The following is a 16,875-nucleotide window of genomic DNA, read 5'->3' as shown; positions in this document are numbered from 1 at the left end:
CCAGTGTCTCGTACTGACTCTCGAGGATCACAGACTTGTCTGTCCTCGCGAAAATGGCTGCAGAATTATTCTATGTCAGAAACGGATAAAGGGGGAGCTAACCAATACTTAACTTACGAGCTAAGAGTAAAAGGTACTTACGAGGACGGTTGAAGTAGTGCAGTTCGCAGTTGCGAAACCCCTTGGACATAAAGAACTGGCCTTTGAAGTCATTGGGGTGGCTGGGCAACTCGATGACCGCAGCAGTATTTGGAAACCGGGTCAAGTAATAGAACCTGTCGCCTCGCCCCCGCTGCTCCGGGCTGGCCTTGAGGCAGAAAAAATATAGGATATCTGCCGGAGTGGGGACCTCCCACTCCTGTTTCAAGAACAGATATTTCAACCCCGCCAACAAACGATAGGAGTTGGGGGGGAACTAGAAAGGAGCCAACCTCACGTAGTTGAGGAAGTCGGCGAAGTATTGGTCCAGCGGGAGGAAAGCCCCAGCCTTGAAGTGCTCGTCATTCCAGGCCGCGAACTCCTCGTCGAGCGGCGCGCAGCTCCGCTCACCTTCTGCGGGAGGTCGGGCGATCAGGGCGCCCCTCCCCAGTTCGATGTTGTGGGAACGGAATATTTTATTCACTTTCCCGTGGTCAGTGATCTTCGAGACGATCCTCTCGGCCTCGAAGAAAGCATCTGGCGCCACCTCGAGCTCCTGCTCCACGGTTGGCTCGAAGACAGGGATTGAGGAGTCTGTCATCACCTCCTTTCCTTTGGATTGTGGGAGGACGAGCTGCCTGCGATCCTCTTAGGAGCATTCTTCTTGGGTCCCATCTGGTCGCCTAGCGAACAAAAGAAGAAATTTCAGAAAAGGCGACCTAAGCATAAAGGAGAATCAAAAGAGGTGTTTCCTTTGCACGCGCTGAGGTAATCTCAGCCCGTGGAGAGTGAGACCTCGCGGTTCTATGAACCCGCGCCTGTACTCCCAATAGATCCCCGATTACTCGGAATTCATGTGTCAGGAGGGTCAGGATAGAAATTTGCCTTGGAAGGAAAGTTTCAGTAGGCAAGAGGTGCAAAACCGCCTGTGAAGCGTGTCTCCTAAGCTACCCGGTTTTGCACCCAAAGTACTGGATATTTTAAACAAGCATACCAAAAATCCTACCCAGAAGATTTCCCCAGAAAATGCACCCTATAAACCATGCTCCTAAATGGTTTTCTACTACAATCGATGCCCTAAAAGTAAAATGCTACACCCTTCATACCCACAAAAAACCAACAAAACCTTGCATGCAGCTATAGGAATTATTTACCTAGGCTACAGTGAAAAAGAAATTCAAAACATGCACAATCAGGAGACTTACGGAGTATTCTGGTTGAGAAGGGGATGAAGGGGTCGTCAAGGTTGGGGCCTCGTCGGGGTAGCTGATTCCAAAGCCTCAAGGGAGCCCTTGCACCTGAACTTCTGGAATGCTGGGAACGGTAACCGGGAGAAAAAGAGGGTTTTTTAAGGGTGAGAAGAAAGAAGAAGATGGGAGATTTGGAAAATTTTCAAATAAACGGGTGGCCCATGCGTAAGGTGGCCACCCCTTTTATATACGTGAAAGGCCAAGTGAGGAGGGCCGTTGGATTACCCTGATGTGGGATCTGAGACTCTCCACTCGAAAGGCGAAACGACGGCTGAGCATAGGCTAGGCCATTTAATGCGGTTATCGGAAGACGTACCGTCACCAACCACGATGTTCCACGTATTCGGCGCCTGCGTAAAAGGTGGAATATGGAGAGTCCATGGAGAAGCCTAAAAGCCCCTACTGTGGCCCTGCACGACGTCGTGTACCACGAGCAAGGGCTTGGGGGGCAGATGTACGCCCTGATTTCCCAGTGGGCTGTTAGCGAGCTGAGATGTGGCCTAATTATATTAGCCACGTGGATACCCCATGACCGGAGCTTCCGTCGTCAGGTCCTACCTCTTTAGCTCGAGGTAACCAAAAGGTTCGTCAAGATTACTCAAGGGCCGAGTCAGGACTATGAAGGCCGCAGGTCGAGAGGGCATCCAGCTCGGGGTACGAACTGGAGTTGGAAGCTATGACCTTTTATAAAGTCAACCGCGCAATGTAAACGTGCATATATCAGACATCACTTGTGTCTGATATATCCCTGAATTCTCGGACACGCAGCATGAACGTGCGTATTCAGACACCCACGACTGGGTTGGGTCGTGCGGCCCAATATCCCCCTTACCTGTTGATTAGACCACACTTCGTTTGTCAGGGTTTAGGAATTAATCATGAATGTCACAAAAGTGACATAATGGGTAAGAAGGTCACGGGATGACCTCCCTTACCAACTTCCAGGTGCCCTCTCCTATAAATATGGAGACCCTGGGAGTTGCAAGGGGTTGGATTATATTGTGTAAAAAAGTACCCTGTAAAGAATACCAGACATATGGCAATAATATTGGCTGGTGGAGTAGAAATATTTTAACATTTGAACCACCTAAAAACGTAGTTGTGTCATCAGTCCATAAAAAGATCATTTATCGATTTCGGTTCATTATTAAGCACTAATCTCTCTCTCTTATTTTCTTAATTACTTGTTGGCGAAGAACCGCGTCAACAATTATAATAATAATAATATATAATATATAATCTTAATTTTTATTTAAAAAATTATCATGTTTAAAAAAATTATCATATTATATATATATTTAAAAAAATCCTGAACAATATTTTAGTTTCAAATGCACAATAAAACAAAATGAATTAATGTAGGTTAATATGTTTATGTTATTTTTTTATATGTAATATTATTTATTTATTTGAAATTTATACGCTAATAATACAAATTTATTAAAAATAATTAATAAATTTTATAAATAATATTTAACAGTCTTTAATTTGATTTAATATTAGTCATTGAAAAATCAAAACATATATATATATTTTTCGACATAAAAAAAATTGCTGAGACAGGATGGTGGTCGGTTATTACATCAGGCAAATTTGGACCACATCTACATATGATGTGTCGTAAGGAAGAATAGTGCGTTATGTTGTGGTTAATCTTAATCTTATATATGTGAATCATGTGATATATCATACTTAAATTATTCATGAATATTTTTTTGAAAACATAATCAGTTTAACAATCCATAATATTAATTCAAAGAAGCTCATTAGTTTTATTCAACATTCAACGCCAATAGTGATTGAAGAGAAATAAAATAAGTGGGAGGATATGGTTAATAAAAAAAGCATACTTCTCATATGGTGCATCATATTGTGGTTGTCGTCACTTGCTTAACTCAATAATGTTCTAGAACATCGTAAGCTTAGCTCATGAATATTAGGGCTTAAAAAATTTATGATAATGGAATCCTTGATGGAACATAAGTCAACAAAAAAAAGAGTAAAACTTGTGAATTTAGATAATTAAAGTAGGGTTTTATTATGAATTTAAAGAAGATAAAAATGTGTAAACTCATTCTCATGTGCTTGTAGTAATTAATAATATCGTGGTTTATAAATGAGTAATTGGTAAAAATGACATTTTTTTTAAGTCATTTTGCACTATTACCTAGTTTTGATAATTTTTTACAAAATAATCTGTCTAAAATTTCGACCAGCTTTCTGAAAAATTTCGACTAATAATCTAGAACGTCGGAGGTCATTTTGCAAAAAATTATCAAAACTAGGTCATAATGCAAAATGACTTCAAAAAATAAGTCATTTTGCCAATGAACCCTTTATAAATTGATTTAGTATAACTTTTGAGTCCCTTGGCAAAATGGTCTATTTTTGAAGTCATTTTGCACTTTGGTCTAGTTTTGATAATTTTTTGCAAAATATCCTCCAACACTCCAAGCAACTGGTCAAAATTTTAGACAAATACCATTTTGAAAAAAAAATATCAAAACTAAGCAAGAGTGCAAAATGACTGACAAAAAAGGCAATTTTAACCAATTACTTGTAACTTTTTTCTATATAAATATAAGCATTAGAATAAAATGAAAACTAGTTGATCATGTATATAATCAAAGTGAAAATTAAAGAAGAAAAAAGATAATACAATAACAATTACAAATTAATTCAAATATATAATTTTATGATTAATAACAACATAATATATATAATTTGTGATTATAGGGAAAATTTTAAAATAAAATGTAAATAGTGAACACAATTTGAAAAAAAAATGCAATTCAAACCTCATCACAATAATGAAGAAAAATTAAGTCCCAATCTATAATACAAATAAAATAGGGAGATTTATTAAAAGAAAATACGACAATGGGAGTAAATATCTAAAAAATATAACAATAATTTTTAATTTTGTTTTATTTTATGAATTGCATAATTAACACTTACAAAAAGACAGTTTTGTAACTAATAGCCGCAAAATTAATTAGTAAACTCAATTATGTTATGAAACTAAGGTTATAGAAATTGATAGATTCTTGATACTATTGGTTGCAAAAATAACTAGCTTTTGAAACTAATAGTTACAAAAAAGAAGAATACATTCCATTGAAAAAAATACCTAGATTTCTAATAATGATTTTAACAACATTTGGATTTGATCAATGGTTGAGTTTAAATCTCTTAATAGAAAGAGGGGTCTTTTGTGTTATCATCCAAAAATTGATAATGAATACAATCAAGGGCATTTGTTTATATATAGGCTAAAGAGATCCTAAACCGACTCGTAATAAACTCTGAACTGGCAAAACAGAAATAACCAAATGTAATGTTAATACTTCCCCTTAAGGTGAGATATACAAATTGGTAACACTCATCTTGGCTAACAAATTTTAGAATTGGGAAGGAAACAAAGGCTTGGTGAATATACCAGCCACATTGTTGTTAGAAGAAACATGGAGTAGCTTGAGCTGACCACTTTGAACTCGTTCTCTAACTATGTGACAATCAATGTCGACATGTTTGGTTCGCTCATGGAAAACCGGGATCTCTGAGATATAATTGGTAGCATTATTATCACGATATAACAATGCTAGTTGCTGATGGGAGATACCAAAGTCGCGAAGAAGTGCGAGAAGCCATAATATTTCACAAGTAGTGTTTGCCATCGCTCTATATTCAGATTCTGTAAAAGACTGAGAGATTGTATGCTGTTTCTTGGACTTCCAGGAGACTAATGATTGCCCCGCAAAAATGCAGAAACCTGTAATAGATCTTCTTGTGTCCGGACATGTACCCCAATCAACATCTGAAAAAAACTTTTAGTTGAAAATCTGTAGGAGATAAGTTAGATTTAGCAAAGGCTGTAAGTTGTGGCTGAGATGTTGAAGGAAATAATAAGCCTTGTCCTGGAGTTCTTATTAGATATTGAAGTATTCTTTGGGCTGCTTGCTTATGTGGTTGTCGTGGCTCACTAAGATATGGGCTTAACCTATTTACTACATAAGAAATATCAGGCCTTGTTGTTGTTAAAAAAAATAAGCTTACCAATGAGGCTTCTATAGGAAGTCAGATAAGAAAATATCTCCCCTTGATCTTTGCTAAGCTTGATATTAGGTTCCATTGGTGTTGAACAAGCTTTAGCACCTAAATATCCAATATCACTCAAAATTTGAAGAGTAAAAGGACGTTGTAAAACAAAAATACCATTCTTAGATCTACCAATTTCAAGACATAGAAAAAATCTTAATGGACCATGATCTTTGAGTTGAAATTTTGAGTTCATGTGTTTATTGAAGGCAGCCGCATCTACGTCATTGTTACTAGCAATGACAATATTATCAACATATATTAGACCAACTAAAAACACATTATAAGTATTTCAAAATAATCAATACCTTGTTGTTGGTTGTAACCCTTTGCTACTAGTCTTGCTTTGTACCTATCAATATCACCATTGGACTTATATTTAATTTTATATACCCATTTATTGCCAATGGAATGTTGGCCTTGGGAAAGAGGGACTATAGTCCATGTATTGTTAGCAATGAGAGCATTTATCTCATTTGTCATGGCTGATTTCCATTGAGGAATTTTTGAAGAATGAGTAAAAGTACTCGGCTTAGTAATAGAATATGCAACAAGAATAGCATTGCGAAAATGTGTATGTAATTTATCATATGACAGAAATTTTGATAAGGGATGAGGAGTAGAAGACTCACAAATGTAGTCTTTTCGATAACTTGGTCGAGTAATAGGCCGATCAGACCTTGTGTTATTATTTGTATCAACTGTTGATGGTTGCAATTCCCATGTCTGTTTTTTAGTGTTGTGGGTGGCTATTTGGATAGGGGAAGAAGCATGATCATCCCAGAGCTCTTGATATTGTGATGGACCTGCTGTAGAAGTATTAGGAGGCATAAATGAAGGTAGTGTGTCATAGGAAATTTTTTTATCAAAAGAATCAGTAGAGCAAGTATTCATTAGAGGAAAAACATTTTCATAAACGACAACATCTCTAGAATGAAAAATATGATTGCTTTCAGTATCTAATAAAGTATAAGCCTTCATGCTTTTAGGATAGCCAATAAAGATACAAGTACAGGCCCAAGGAAAAAAAATATGCCTTTTACTAGTAAGAGTAGAAGCATAAGCAAGGCATCCGAAATTTCTTAAGTGCTCATAAGATGGGGATTTGTTATGCAACATTTCAAATGATGTTTTAAATTTAAGTAAAGCTGATGGAGTTCTATTAATGAGATGCACAACTGTGTGTATCATATAACTCCAATAAAGTAAAGAAATGTGGGACTGAAAAGCAAGAGCTCTAGCAACATTTAATATGTGTAGGTATTTTCTTTAGACAACTGAATTTTGTTCAGGTTGTTCAACACAAGAATGCAACAATTGAATGCCCATTGTAGCATAAAAAGAAGTCATGTTCATTTCCTTTGCATTATCACATCGAAATTGCTTTTATGTGAGCAAAAAATTGGGTGGAAATGAATGAAAAAAATTGTGGAATAATCGTACATCTGATTTGCATTTTATCATATATATACCTACGTGAATCTAGTATTGTCATCAACAATGGTGACAAAAAATTTGTATCCAGCTATGCTAACTATGTGAAATGGACCCCAGATGTCCATAGGAAGTAAGTCAAATGGGGCAGGAGCCATATTATTGTGAGAGAAAAAATGTAACTTTGTTTGGCTAGATGACATATATTGTACGGGGATGAGAAGGATGAAGTAGAAAAGTACAAACTTTTATTGATAGAATTTGTAATCAGTAAAGATGGATGTCCAAGGCGTGTATGCCAATTATGAACATTATGACAAGAATTCTTAGAATGTACCGATGAACAAGAAAGAATAAAACGTTGGTCTTGTTGCAGAAAGTAGAGGTGACCGATTCTTTCAGCAATCCCAATCGTCTTGTTCAATTGAATTTCCTGTATAATGCAATTTGAATAAGAAAATGAAATGGAATGAGTCTAAATATTTAGGAAGACAGGGACAGAAAATAAGTTCAATTGAAATTCTGGGACATATAAGACATCATTCAAGCAAAGTTTATCATTCATTTGCACACTTCCAGATTTCATCACTTTTATTTTGTAGCCATTGGGTAATGTAATGGAAGTGCCAATAGAATTATGATGAAAAAAAAAAGAGAAGCAATTAATGTCAAAGCAAATATGATGAGTAGCTCCACTATCTACTATCCAAAAAAAAATTGGAAAAAGCTACAGAGTTACTAGTAAAGTGTGAGACAAGTGGTTGAGTTGCTGCCAAGGAAGTGTTGTTGTGTTGTAGTTGTTGACTTAAGAGAGATATCAATTCCTGAATTGATGCATTTGATGGAGATAGATGTTCATTTGTGTGGGAGGCAGTGGCTTGATGAACATATGGTTTGTGGAATGATTCAGTTGTTCGACTAGTATACGGTTTATGAGTGAGCTCTGTTTTCCTATGTTGATCATAGCTAGGGGAAAACCATGTATATTTAAGGTGGCCTAGTTTTTGGCAATGTGAACAAGTGGAGTGCAATTTCTTTGCTCGGGAAGTTGGATTATTTGAAGGGGTAACAGTAGTGTTAGTTGTAGTAATCAAATTGGGGTTATGAGAAGGACCAAGTTTTCTTTGTCTCTGTTCCTGAATAATCATTGAGAAAACTGTGGATAAAGAAGGGAGAGGATCAATTAGGAGAACTTGAGCCCTAACAACATGAAAATATTCATTAAGGTCAGTTATAATTTGCAAAACCTATTCTTGATTATGAAAATCAAGATTATCGGTAGAGGCGGCACAAGTGCACGGTGTTCTTGGGCGAAGCTCATTGATCTCATCCCAGATTGCCTTCATTTTGATGAAGTATGAGTTGACTAAGTCATCACCCTGATGTAGTCGAATGATTGTCTCGCAGAGCTCAAAGATTCTAGGGTTGTTTCCATGTTCAAATCAATTATTGAGTTATGCCCACATCGCAGCTGTAGTGTCCAAGAACATGATGCTACTCTTTATTTTTGGGGAAACCGAATGGATAATCCAAGACATGAGCATTTGATTGCATCTTTGCCATGCATTGAAAAAAGGATCAGTTTGAAGGGGTCAAGGAAGAGTGCCATTGAGAAAAGCAGTTTTGTTCTTGGCCCCGATTGATATTTTGAAGTCCCAACGCCATTGTCAGAAGTTCTTGTCTATCAGTGGAGGTGAAGCAAGAATGAGACCTGGGCGATCTCTAGTACCCAAGAAATATGGATTGTTGTTTTCATCTTCAATGGTAGGTCGATCCAAATTATCTAGGGGAGAAAGGCGATTTGAAGCAGAGGTTTGTCCGCCATTGTTTGTGAATTGTAGCAGTTGGAGCTGTAGGAGGGGAAGGTTCTTGGTTTGGAAGTTCTTGGATCGGAGGTTTTTGACTTGGAGGGTCTTGAATTGCAGCATAGGATTTTGTGCGTGTTCGAGCCATGGGGAAAGTTCAGAGTTGAGGAAGCTTGTGTTTCTCTGATACCATAATAGAAAGAGAGGTCTTTGTGTTATTATCCAAAAATTGATAATGAATACAATCAAGGACCTTTGTTTATATATAGGCTAAAGAGGTCCTTAACTAATTGGCAACAAACTCTAAACTGGCAAAACACAAATAACCAAATGTAATGTTAACATCTCTTTACCATTAGGAACTCATATATGTGGTTGATTTTATATGTGATTGATTTTGCCATTGAAGGTCAAAATAGAAAAAATTAGAGGAAAATAAAGTGAAGAAGGGAGAGATCGTAATTCCTTGTTGCTCATAGTGATGAAAGAATCTCAATAGCGACAATGGTGGATACTAGGTCAAATAGCTGAGAACGAGAGATCTCACCTAAAAATATAGAGCAACCCTATGACGACAAACAGGTGGTACATGATGACGCATTTAATAGTGAACTTTTGCGATTAATGTTGTTAGCGATTGGTGGTTCCCGAGGTGTGGTGGAACGGAAGACATCAACGATGGCTTATGATGGTGCCCCATGGTTGTGTGTAATGAAAGAAAAAATAGGGCTAGAAAGGAAGAGAATATTAATACAGTAATTTTATTAATATTTTCATTAATTGTAGAAAAATATATTTTTTATTTGTTTTACAATTAATATTATTTTTTCCAATAAACAAATAATTTGGCCTAGTTTGATAGAGATGTGTTTTATTCAAGAATTATTTTTTGGCTATGTTGTAAATAAATCAGTATTTTAAATAAATTATAATTTTTTTAATATTTAAATGACTGTTGAAATTAAAAAAAAACTTTCTTTTATTTTTTTATTTTAAATTGTACACATGGCATTAATGTGGCAATGTCACATCAGATACCACATCGGCACAGGCGGGGCGGGGGGAATGCTAATTATTCTCTTATAATATTTTATAAGCTTTATAATTAGATTGCTTTGTTGATATAAAATTACTAAATTAAAAACATGTAATATCTAATAAATATAAAAAGAGTAATTGGTGGTAAATCCCTTTAAGTTTTACATTTTGGAACACTTAAACCCCCAAACTTTATTTTGGTGGCAAAACAACCCAATGTCTTGTTATCGAATTCCTAACACCGTCCATTACATGTTATCTGCCAGCAAGGACACACGTGTCCATATTATATTAGGCACGTGTTAAATACTTAATTATTTATTAAAAAAATATTTATAAATAAATTTAATTCATTAAAAAATAAAAAAATGTTAAATAATAAAAAACAAAGGGTTTATACTTTTTCAAACCATGTGTTTTGTCTCATTACTTATTTGGACCATATGTTTTGAAAAATTACTTTTTGGACCTTGTGTTTTGTAAAATGGTTCAAATAGATCCCTAAACCAAATTTCGATGTAGAAAATACTTAATATAACAATGTAATTAGGCAGAAGATTGTGTTATTATTTTGAATTGTTAGTTTGGTGAATTATTTGTAATTTTAGTTCAAAAAACTTTGGTCAAAATTGAGTTTAGGAGTCTATTTGAACTATTTTACAAAATACCAGGTCCAAAAAATAATTTGTCAAAACAAATGGTCCAAACAGGTAATGGGAAAAAAGACAGGGTCCAAAATGTATAAACCTAAAAACTTAATTATATTTTAATTAAAAAAATCATAACCACATTTGTCTTCAAACAAAACTTTTAACAAAATCAAATTCATTAAAATAATAAAAAAATGAACCAAACTTATGTTGTTTTTGATCATGTGATTGATAGTGCAGCAGAAGCATGAGGTAATATTTTAATGCGATAATAATAATTATTAAAGCATAAGAATGAACCACTCTAGGAATCATAACTAGAATGAGATCTTTTTTCATGCGCATGAATCTGAATAAAATAGAAACTTTCAAATACCTTTTCTAGGTGTAGAACACTTGTAGATCAAATAGTGTCATACCCTCCTAACTCACCAACTTCCATACCATGGCTCGCACAAAGAGAAGGAGACAAGTGGATGTCTATGCTATTCGGTAGGATATACAAGAACACAGTTTTGAATTTGAACACATGAGAGAGTGTTCTTCTCATAATTCAGAGAGAACAAAGTTCTCTATTTTTCTCTCTTGGAAAAATAAGGTGAAAATGTATCTCATGTCTTTTTCTCATGATGTTATGTTATATTAATATAACAATTAAAAGAAGACCTAACCCTAATCTCATTGGGCCTCTAAGTGGGTCACAGTCCATTTGGATTGTGGTTGGCGCCAACTACAGGGCTTTGAGCCCTGTGGTATTTTATCTTTATAAAATGCTATTTATTGGGCCTTTATCATATTATTTTATGTAGTGTACAATTATATCACAAAATTAAATATGATTAAATTAATTTTCAATAAAAAATTAATTTCACAAAAGTATCAATATAATTTTATTTGCCATTAAATATTATTTTATAAATAATATTTTAAATATTATTTCACAAATAATATTAATTTGTGAGATTAAAAAATAATACTTTATTACTTGTGAATATTTCCTTTTAATACCAAAGTCCTATATCTATGTTATCGAGCTAGTACGGGGACAGTATGGACCCATAGTTCTAAGCTCAAATAATTTAATTAATTTCACTAACTCTTAGTTCCATTAATTAATTTACTAACTATGAATTATTCCACTAGAAATTCATATTTGAACTCTCAAAAGTACAATCTTATATTATTAAAAGCTATAACTATAAAGGCATCCATTGATTTAGTCATTTAATGAGTTATGACACTCTGCTAGTTGTTCATAACTAGAGCTAGGTCTTAATGTCCGTTAACCTCTCTAATTATATTTTTATCAATTAGTTCCATTGATCCTCTAATGAACATTATTCTATAAATTTGATTATAGAATGAAGTTTTTGTTCTCTAACAGAAATTGAGCGCTCTATGTTCAAGCCCTGAATCAACACTAAAAGAAACAACTAATATGCTTTCATTTAAGTAAGGAGCATATTCCATATCTGTGAAGTATATTCCCAGCCACTTGCAGTTCTATGGCTCCAAGATATCAGGAATTCGGTCGTAGGAATATTGAACCTTAGTCGATACGTCAAAAGTCATAAAAGCAAAAATAGAAGTTCATTACTCACTTCAGGATTTCATTCAAGTCTCAAACGACCATCGATTGATGAATGTTGAACTTCTATATTTTAACGGAGATTATCAGAAGTTCTTTATTTCATCGTGTCCTAGTCCAATACAATATATATTGTATATGGTGCTTCTATCTTTTTATGTCGCTACACTTAACAGTTTGGATAAATTGCTCTGTCTTAAACAGAAAATAGATCGTACTCAGAATTTTTATTAAATAAAGATCCCACTTTATTTAGCGATTACAAACATTTTTTATATTATTTTCTTGAATTAAATCCTCTTGTATATAAATATTTCATTATACATATACTTAATTCAAGACCACATTAATAATATTGGATCTTCATAATAAATGGCATGTATAATTAAATACAAATATGAGTGCAAAATATTAACTTTATTTACTTAACAGTAATCGTTCATACAGAATTACACTTTAAGGGCATAAATCCCAACAATCTCCCACTTTCCCTAAAGCAGATGAGACATGTCGCGTAATCCTAAATCTAAGAAATGACTATCAGAACTCGTAGCAGGCAGCGTCTTCGTAAATGGATCGACATGGTTGTTTGCTAATTTAATCTTCTGAATGATTACATCACCTCTTTGTACTATCTATCTTATGAGGTGGTACTTACGCTCTATATGCTTGGCCCTCTTATGGGTTCTTTGTTCTTTTGAGTTGACAATCTCTTCCTTGTTGTCACAGTAGAGTATGATTGGTTTATTCATATTTGAAACAATTTCCAACCAAAAACTTCCTAAGCCATATAACCTCCTTAGCTTCTTCGCTTGCAACAACGTATTATGCTTCCGTGGTAGAGACAACAATGAAAGCTTGCTTTATACTCCTCCATATAATTGATCCACCCCATGTGTGAAAATAGTTCCAGACATGGATTTCTGGGAATCTTTGTCCAATTGGAAGTTTGAATCTGTATATCTGATTGGAATCGAATTCTCTCTAGAATATACTAGCATATAATCTCTCGTTCTCCTAAGATATTTGAGAATATTTTTTACTGTTGTCCAGTGATCAAATCCTAGATTTGACTCGTACCTACTGACTATGCCCACAACATAGCAAGTGTCTGGTCGAGTACATAACATTGCATACATTAAGCTTCCTACTGTAGAGGCATAGGGTATCCATCTGATTTCCTCTTACTCTTGGGGTGTCTTAATACATTGGTTCTTGGAGAGGTGAACACCATGACGAGATGTGAGGTTTCCCATCTTAGAGTTCTGCATCACATACTTCGCAAATATTTTATCCATATAAGTGTTGGTAGTTGGTTTACCATGTGCGCATCGGAAAGTCAAGGCATTGGGCCTAGAGATTTCAATTTATTTTTATTTAAACAAAATTTAAAAAACCAGATCCATTAACATGAAATACATAAATCATAGAGAAATAAAAGATGATGATTTACTAGTTGAAGAACTATTGAGAATCATCGCTATCTTTTTGTATCTCAAACGAATATCCAATCCAAAGCAGTTCTTTAAAATGCTTAGATCATGATCTTCTAAGATGTATCTCTACACCTCAAGACGTGTGTGGGAACGTAGAGTAATGGTAGGGAAAAATTTCTGATTCACAAGATATTCTCAACACATGAGATCTTTGAATATTAGGTCTGAGACAGTTTTCAGGGATAGAGAAAATAATACGATCTATTTTCTTTCTGTCAAAAGTCTTATGAAACTATTTCCATCTGATAAATTTATAAAAGAATTAATTAAATTTCTAAAATTCAAAACTCAAATTATAAATCAATTATTATTTAATTAAATAAATAAAAGAAAGATTGAATACCCATTCTTGGGCCTTGTTACATGCCATGTACTGTAGTTGGCGTATAAGACATCCCTGATTTCAGGGATATGTTCCAACCATTTTCTTATAATTATTATTTAAAATTTTATTTATTAAAAAATATCTAAACCTGATAACTTATTCATCAAATTAATTAAAGAATAAATATCATTTCAAATTCAAATCCAATTTGAATTATCAGAAATATATTTTGCACATTATTTAAATAAATAAAGCTAATTATTTAAAAATTAATTATCTTAATTATTTAAATGCTATTTTCAAAAATACCAAAATAATTTTTGAAAAATATAATTAATTAATTTATTAATTTTGAAAATTAATTTGTTAATTAATTAATTTGTCTCAACTAAATATTTGACCCTGAAGAACAAATTTCTTCTAAATATGTTATTTTCTGATTTTTCCCAATTTCACAATACTCTAATTGCAATTTATCACTCTACTTAGAATCCTAAACTATTAGGTGAATAGAAATCCTAAAATGATAGTAGAACAATGTAAAACCCTAATTAGTTTCCATCTAAACAAGATTTTACAAGATTCATAACATTCAAATAGAAAAATAGAAGCAATCTAATATAAGGGAATAGAAGAAATAAAATTCATCAATGCATTCAAGATCTCATGTCTAGGGTTTTGAAATAATCCTCAACTATAAAGAAACTACTCCATAATCATATTCATATTCATACACATAAATATTCAATGAAAATAAAAGAGTTTTGAGAAGAAAGAAAAACTAAATTGAAGAATGTAGATGATGATGTCTTTTCTCTTCCTTTGCTGCTCTAGCATCTAAAATTCGCAATCCAAAGTTGTATGCAAAGTTAACCTTAATCCTTTTTATAGCCCACAAAAAATTACATTTAAAAATTTAAATTTAAGGAAAAATCGATCATCGCCCGCAGCCACTAGACAATGTATTTTCTAGAAAATCGGGCTCCGGCCGTGGCTTAGGACATTGCTTGTAACGCCTTGGTTACTCCAAGACCGTTACTGTGGACTTTAAATAGTGCTTAACTCACTAAACGAGTAATTTGGTTATAAACGGGCATCTAGGTGTTATTAATAGGCTAAGGTAAAAAATCTTGATCAAACGGAATGGATATATTTTATTTAAAACATAAAACTGTACATGGGCTCATAAAAGTGTTTACAAAGTTATTTATAATCCAAAATGGTCATTACAGTGTAAAAATTACAATCTGCCGACCTAAGCGGCAAAAATAGGGTTAACCCCTAGTTCCTCTGAGAAACACGGTTGTGGTGGTCAAGCGGTTGCATATGTACACATCGCCACCTAAGCCCTCCACTCGAGGCTGGGTGAGCTTTTCTTTCCTTTTACCTGCACCACAGTGCACCCATGAACCAAGGCTCAACAAGAAAACTTATTACTGCATGTATGTAATATCAATAAATGATTATGGTAATCATTCTGCAACTTGCAGCCCTAATAAGATAATGAGTCATACTTTGGGCTCTGCACCCTAATTATATAAGTGACTATTAAGTCATACTCTGAATATATAACTAATAAGTCTATCTTTGGATAGATGACTAATAAATCTATCTCTAGGGCTTTGCATCCTAAGCCATGTGACATTCAGTCAACTGAGCCTTTGGGCTCTGGCTCTATGTAACTAGTCTTTAAACTAGACAAGCACTTTTAGATTTCATCGAACTTAGGGTCGGTCAAGCATTTCATGCTCACGGTGATTAGAACTAATCATTTTTTCCTATGTTAAACACATTAATGCCATTCTTGACTCTTAAGCCAATACCATACGACCAGTGCTCATATCACTGCTGAACTTGACTGATAAGTCACAACTTCAAGATCAATACTAAACATCATTGCTGTTCTCTGACTAATAAGTAATTTCCATACACAGATAAGTAAAGCTGCTATGCATGTACTATGCAATCAATGTCAATATGTAGATCACTTAACATGCTTCATCAATAACCATGCATGTCACATTCTGGGTGCAGTTTTCTTACCTCTGGTTCGAGCGAGAAATAATAAAAGAACGACCTTTGAGAACGATCAGTCGTTAAGTTCCTTAGCAGTTACCTAGTCATAACCAAATATGGAATTCCATTAATAAAATAAATCAATAAGAGGTTCATGGTCTAAACCTCCCTCCCGGGACCTTGAATCCTACTAACACAGTTAGTAGATTCGATCCTGAGCCTTAAGAGTTGAAACCCCAAGCCTAAAACCCTTGAAAAACCCTTCTTAGTTCAAAGAGGAAGGGTGGGCCATGACTTGGCTCAGTGGGTCGTGACTCACCCTCAAGACAGAGAGCACCATCTGAAGAACCAAAGGCAGGCCACGACTTGGCCCAAGGTGGGTCACGACACACCTACTTCACATAGCCCAAGGAGGTTTTGACTTGGGTCCAGGTTGCGACTTGGCCTAGTGGGTCACGACTTGACCCAGCGATCCTAGCTCCCCTGCCATTTTCTCAATTCAAACCTCATCAAACCTTTATCAAGTCATCCCAGAAATCACATCCAAGCATTATCATAATATATACATCATTCAACCAACTAAACCCAAGCTTTGAACCATTTAAAACCACCTCAAATAGCCACTTCTATAACGAAAACTTCATGCGCAAAACTAACTTAAAAATAGAGCAAAACCAGAAGAAAAAACATGGTTGAAAACCTTACCTCGGTTTCGAAATGAACCCCCTTCAATGGTTGAACTAAGGTCCTAAGCTCCAAACCTTAATCTCCAAGCTTGAATCCTCAAATTGAACTTCAAAAATCCAAAGGAAGAAAAGAGGAGAGAGATGATCACGGGAGAGGAAGGAAAGGGCTCTGTTTTGCCTTATTTCTTCTACAACTTTCCTTTAGTTTAAATATATCCTATGGTCAAAAGGCCAAAATGCCCCCAAGCCTAATTTAACTTCTGAACATCCCCCAAGGGAAAAATCATCATTTCCCGTCTATCCCTTTAATTTTAATTAACGTCCTCCAATTCTTGTTATTCCCAATATTCC

General features: G+C 34.7%; 1 protein-coding gene across 1 annotated transcript; it reads right to left on the bottom strand.

Moving 5' to 3' along the window:
- Nucleotides 1-4,789: 4,789 nt before the first annotated feature.
- Nucleotides 4,790-6,467, bottom strand: LOC133795993 (uncharacterized). Its single transcript, XM_062233476.1, has 3 exons — nucleotides 5,891-6,467; nucleotides 5,445-5,756; nucleotides 4,790-5,205 (listed from the first exon to the last, which is right to left on the bottom strand). The coding sequence occupies exons 1-3, from the start codon at nucleotides 6,465-6,467 to the stop codon at nucleotides 4,790-4,792; spliced, it is 1,305 nt and encodes a 434-aa protein (XP_062089460.1).
- Nucleotides 6,468-16,875: the final 10,408 nt, after the last annotated feature.

Source organism: Humulus lupulus, chromosome 8 (assembly GCF_963169125.1).
Source record: "Humulus lupulus chromosome 8, drHumLupu1.1, whole genome shotgun sequence".
Taxonomy (NCBI): domain Eukaryota; kingdom Viridiplantae; phylum Streptophyta; class Magnoliopsida; order Rosales; family Cannabaceae; genus Humulus; species Humulus lupulus.
The sequence above is the reverse complement of the archived record's forward strand: the minus strand, read 5'-3'. Positions and strand labels throughout refer to the sequence as shown.

Coding starts and splice junctions, on each gene's coding strand:
- LOC133795993 (XM_062233476.1), bottom strand. CDS start 6,467: ATGAAGGCTTATACTTTATTAGATACTGAAAGCAATCATATTTTTCAT. Junction 5,757..5,890: donor CCAAGGCCAACATTCCATTG/GCAATAAATGGG, acceptor ATGTGTTTTTAG/TTGGTCTAATATATGTTGAT. Junction 5,206..5,444: donor TTCCTATAGAAGCCTCATTG/GTAAGCTTATTT, acceptor AGTTTTTTTCAG/ATGTTGATTGGGGTACATGT.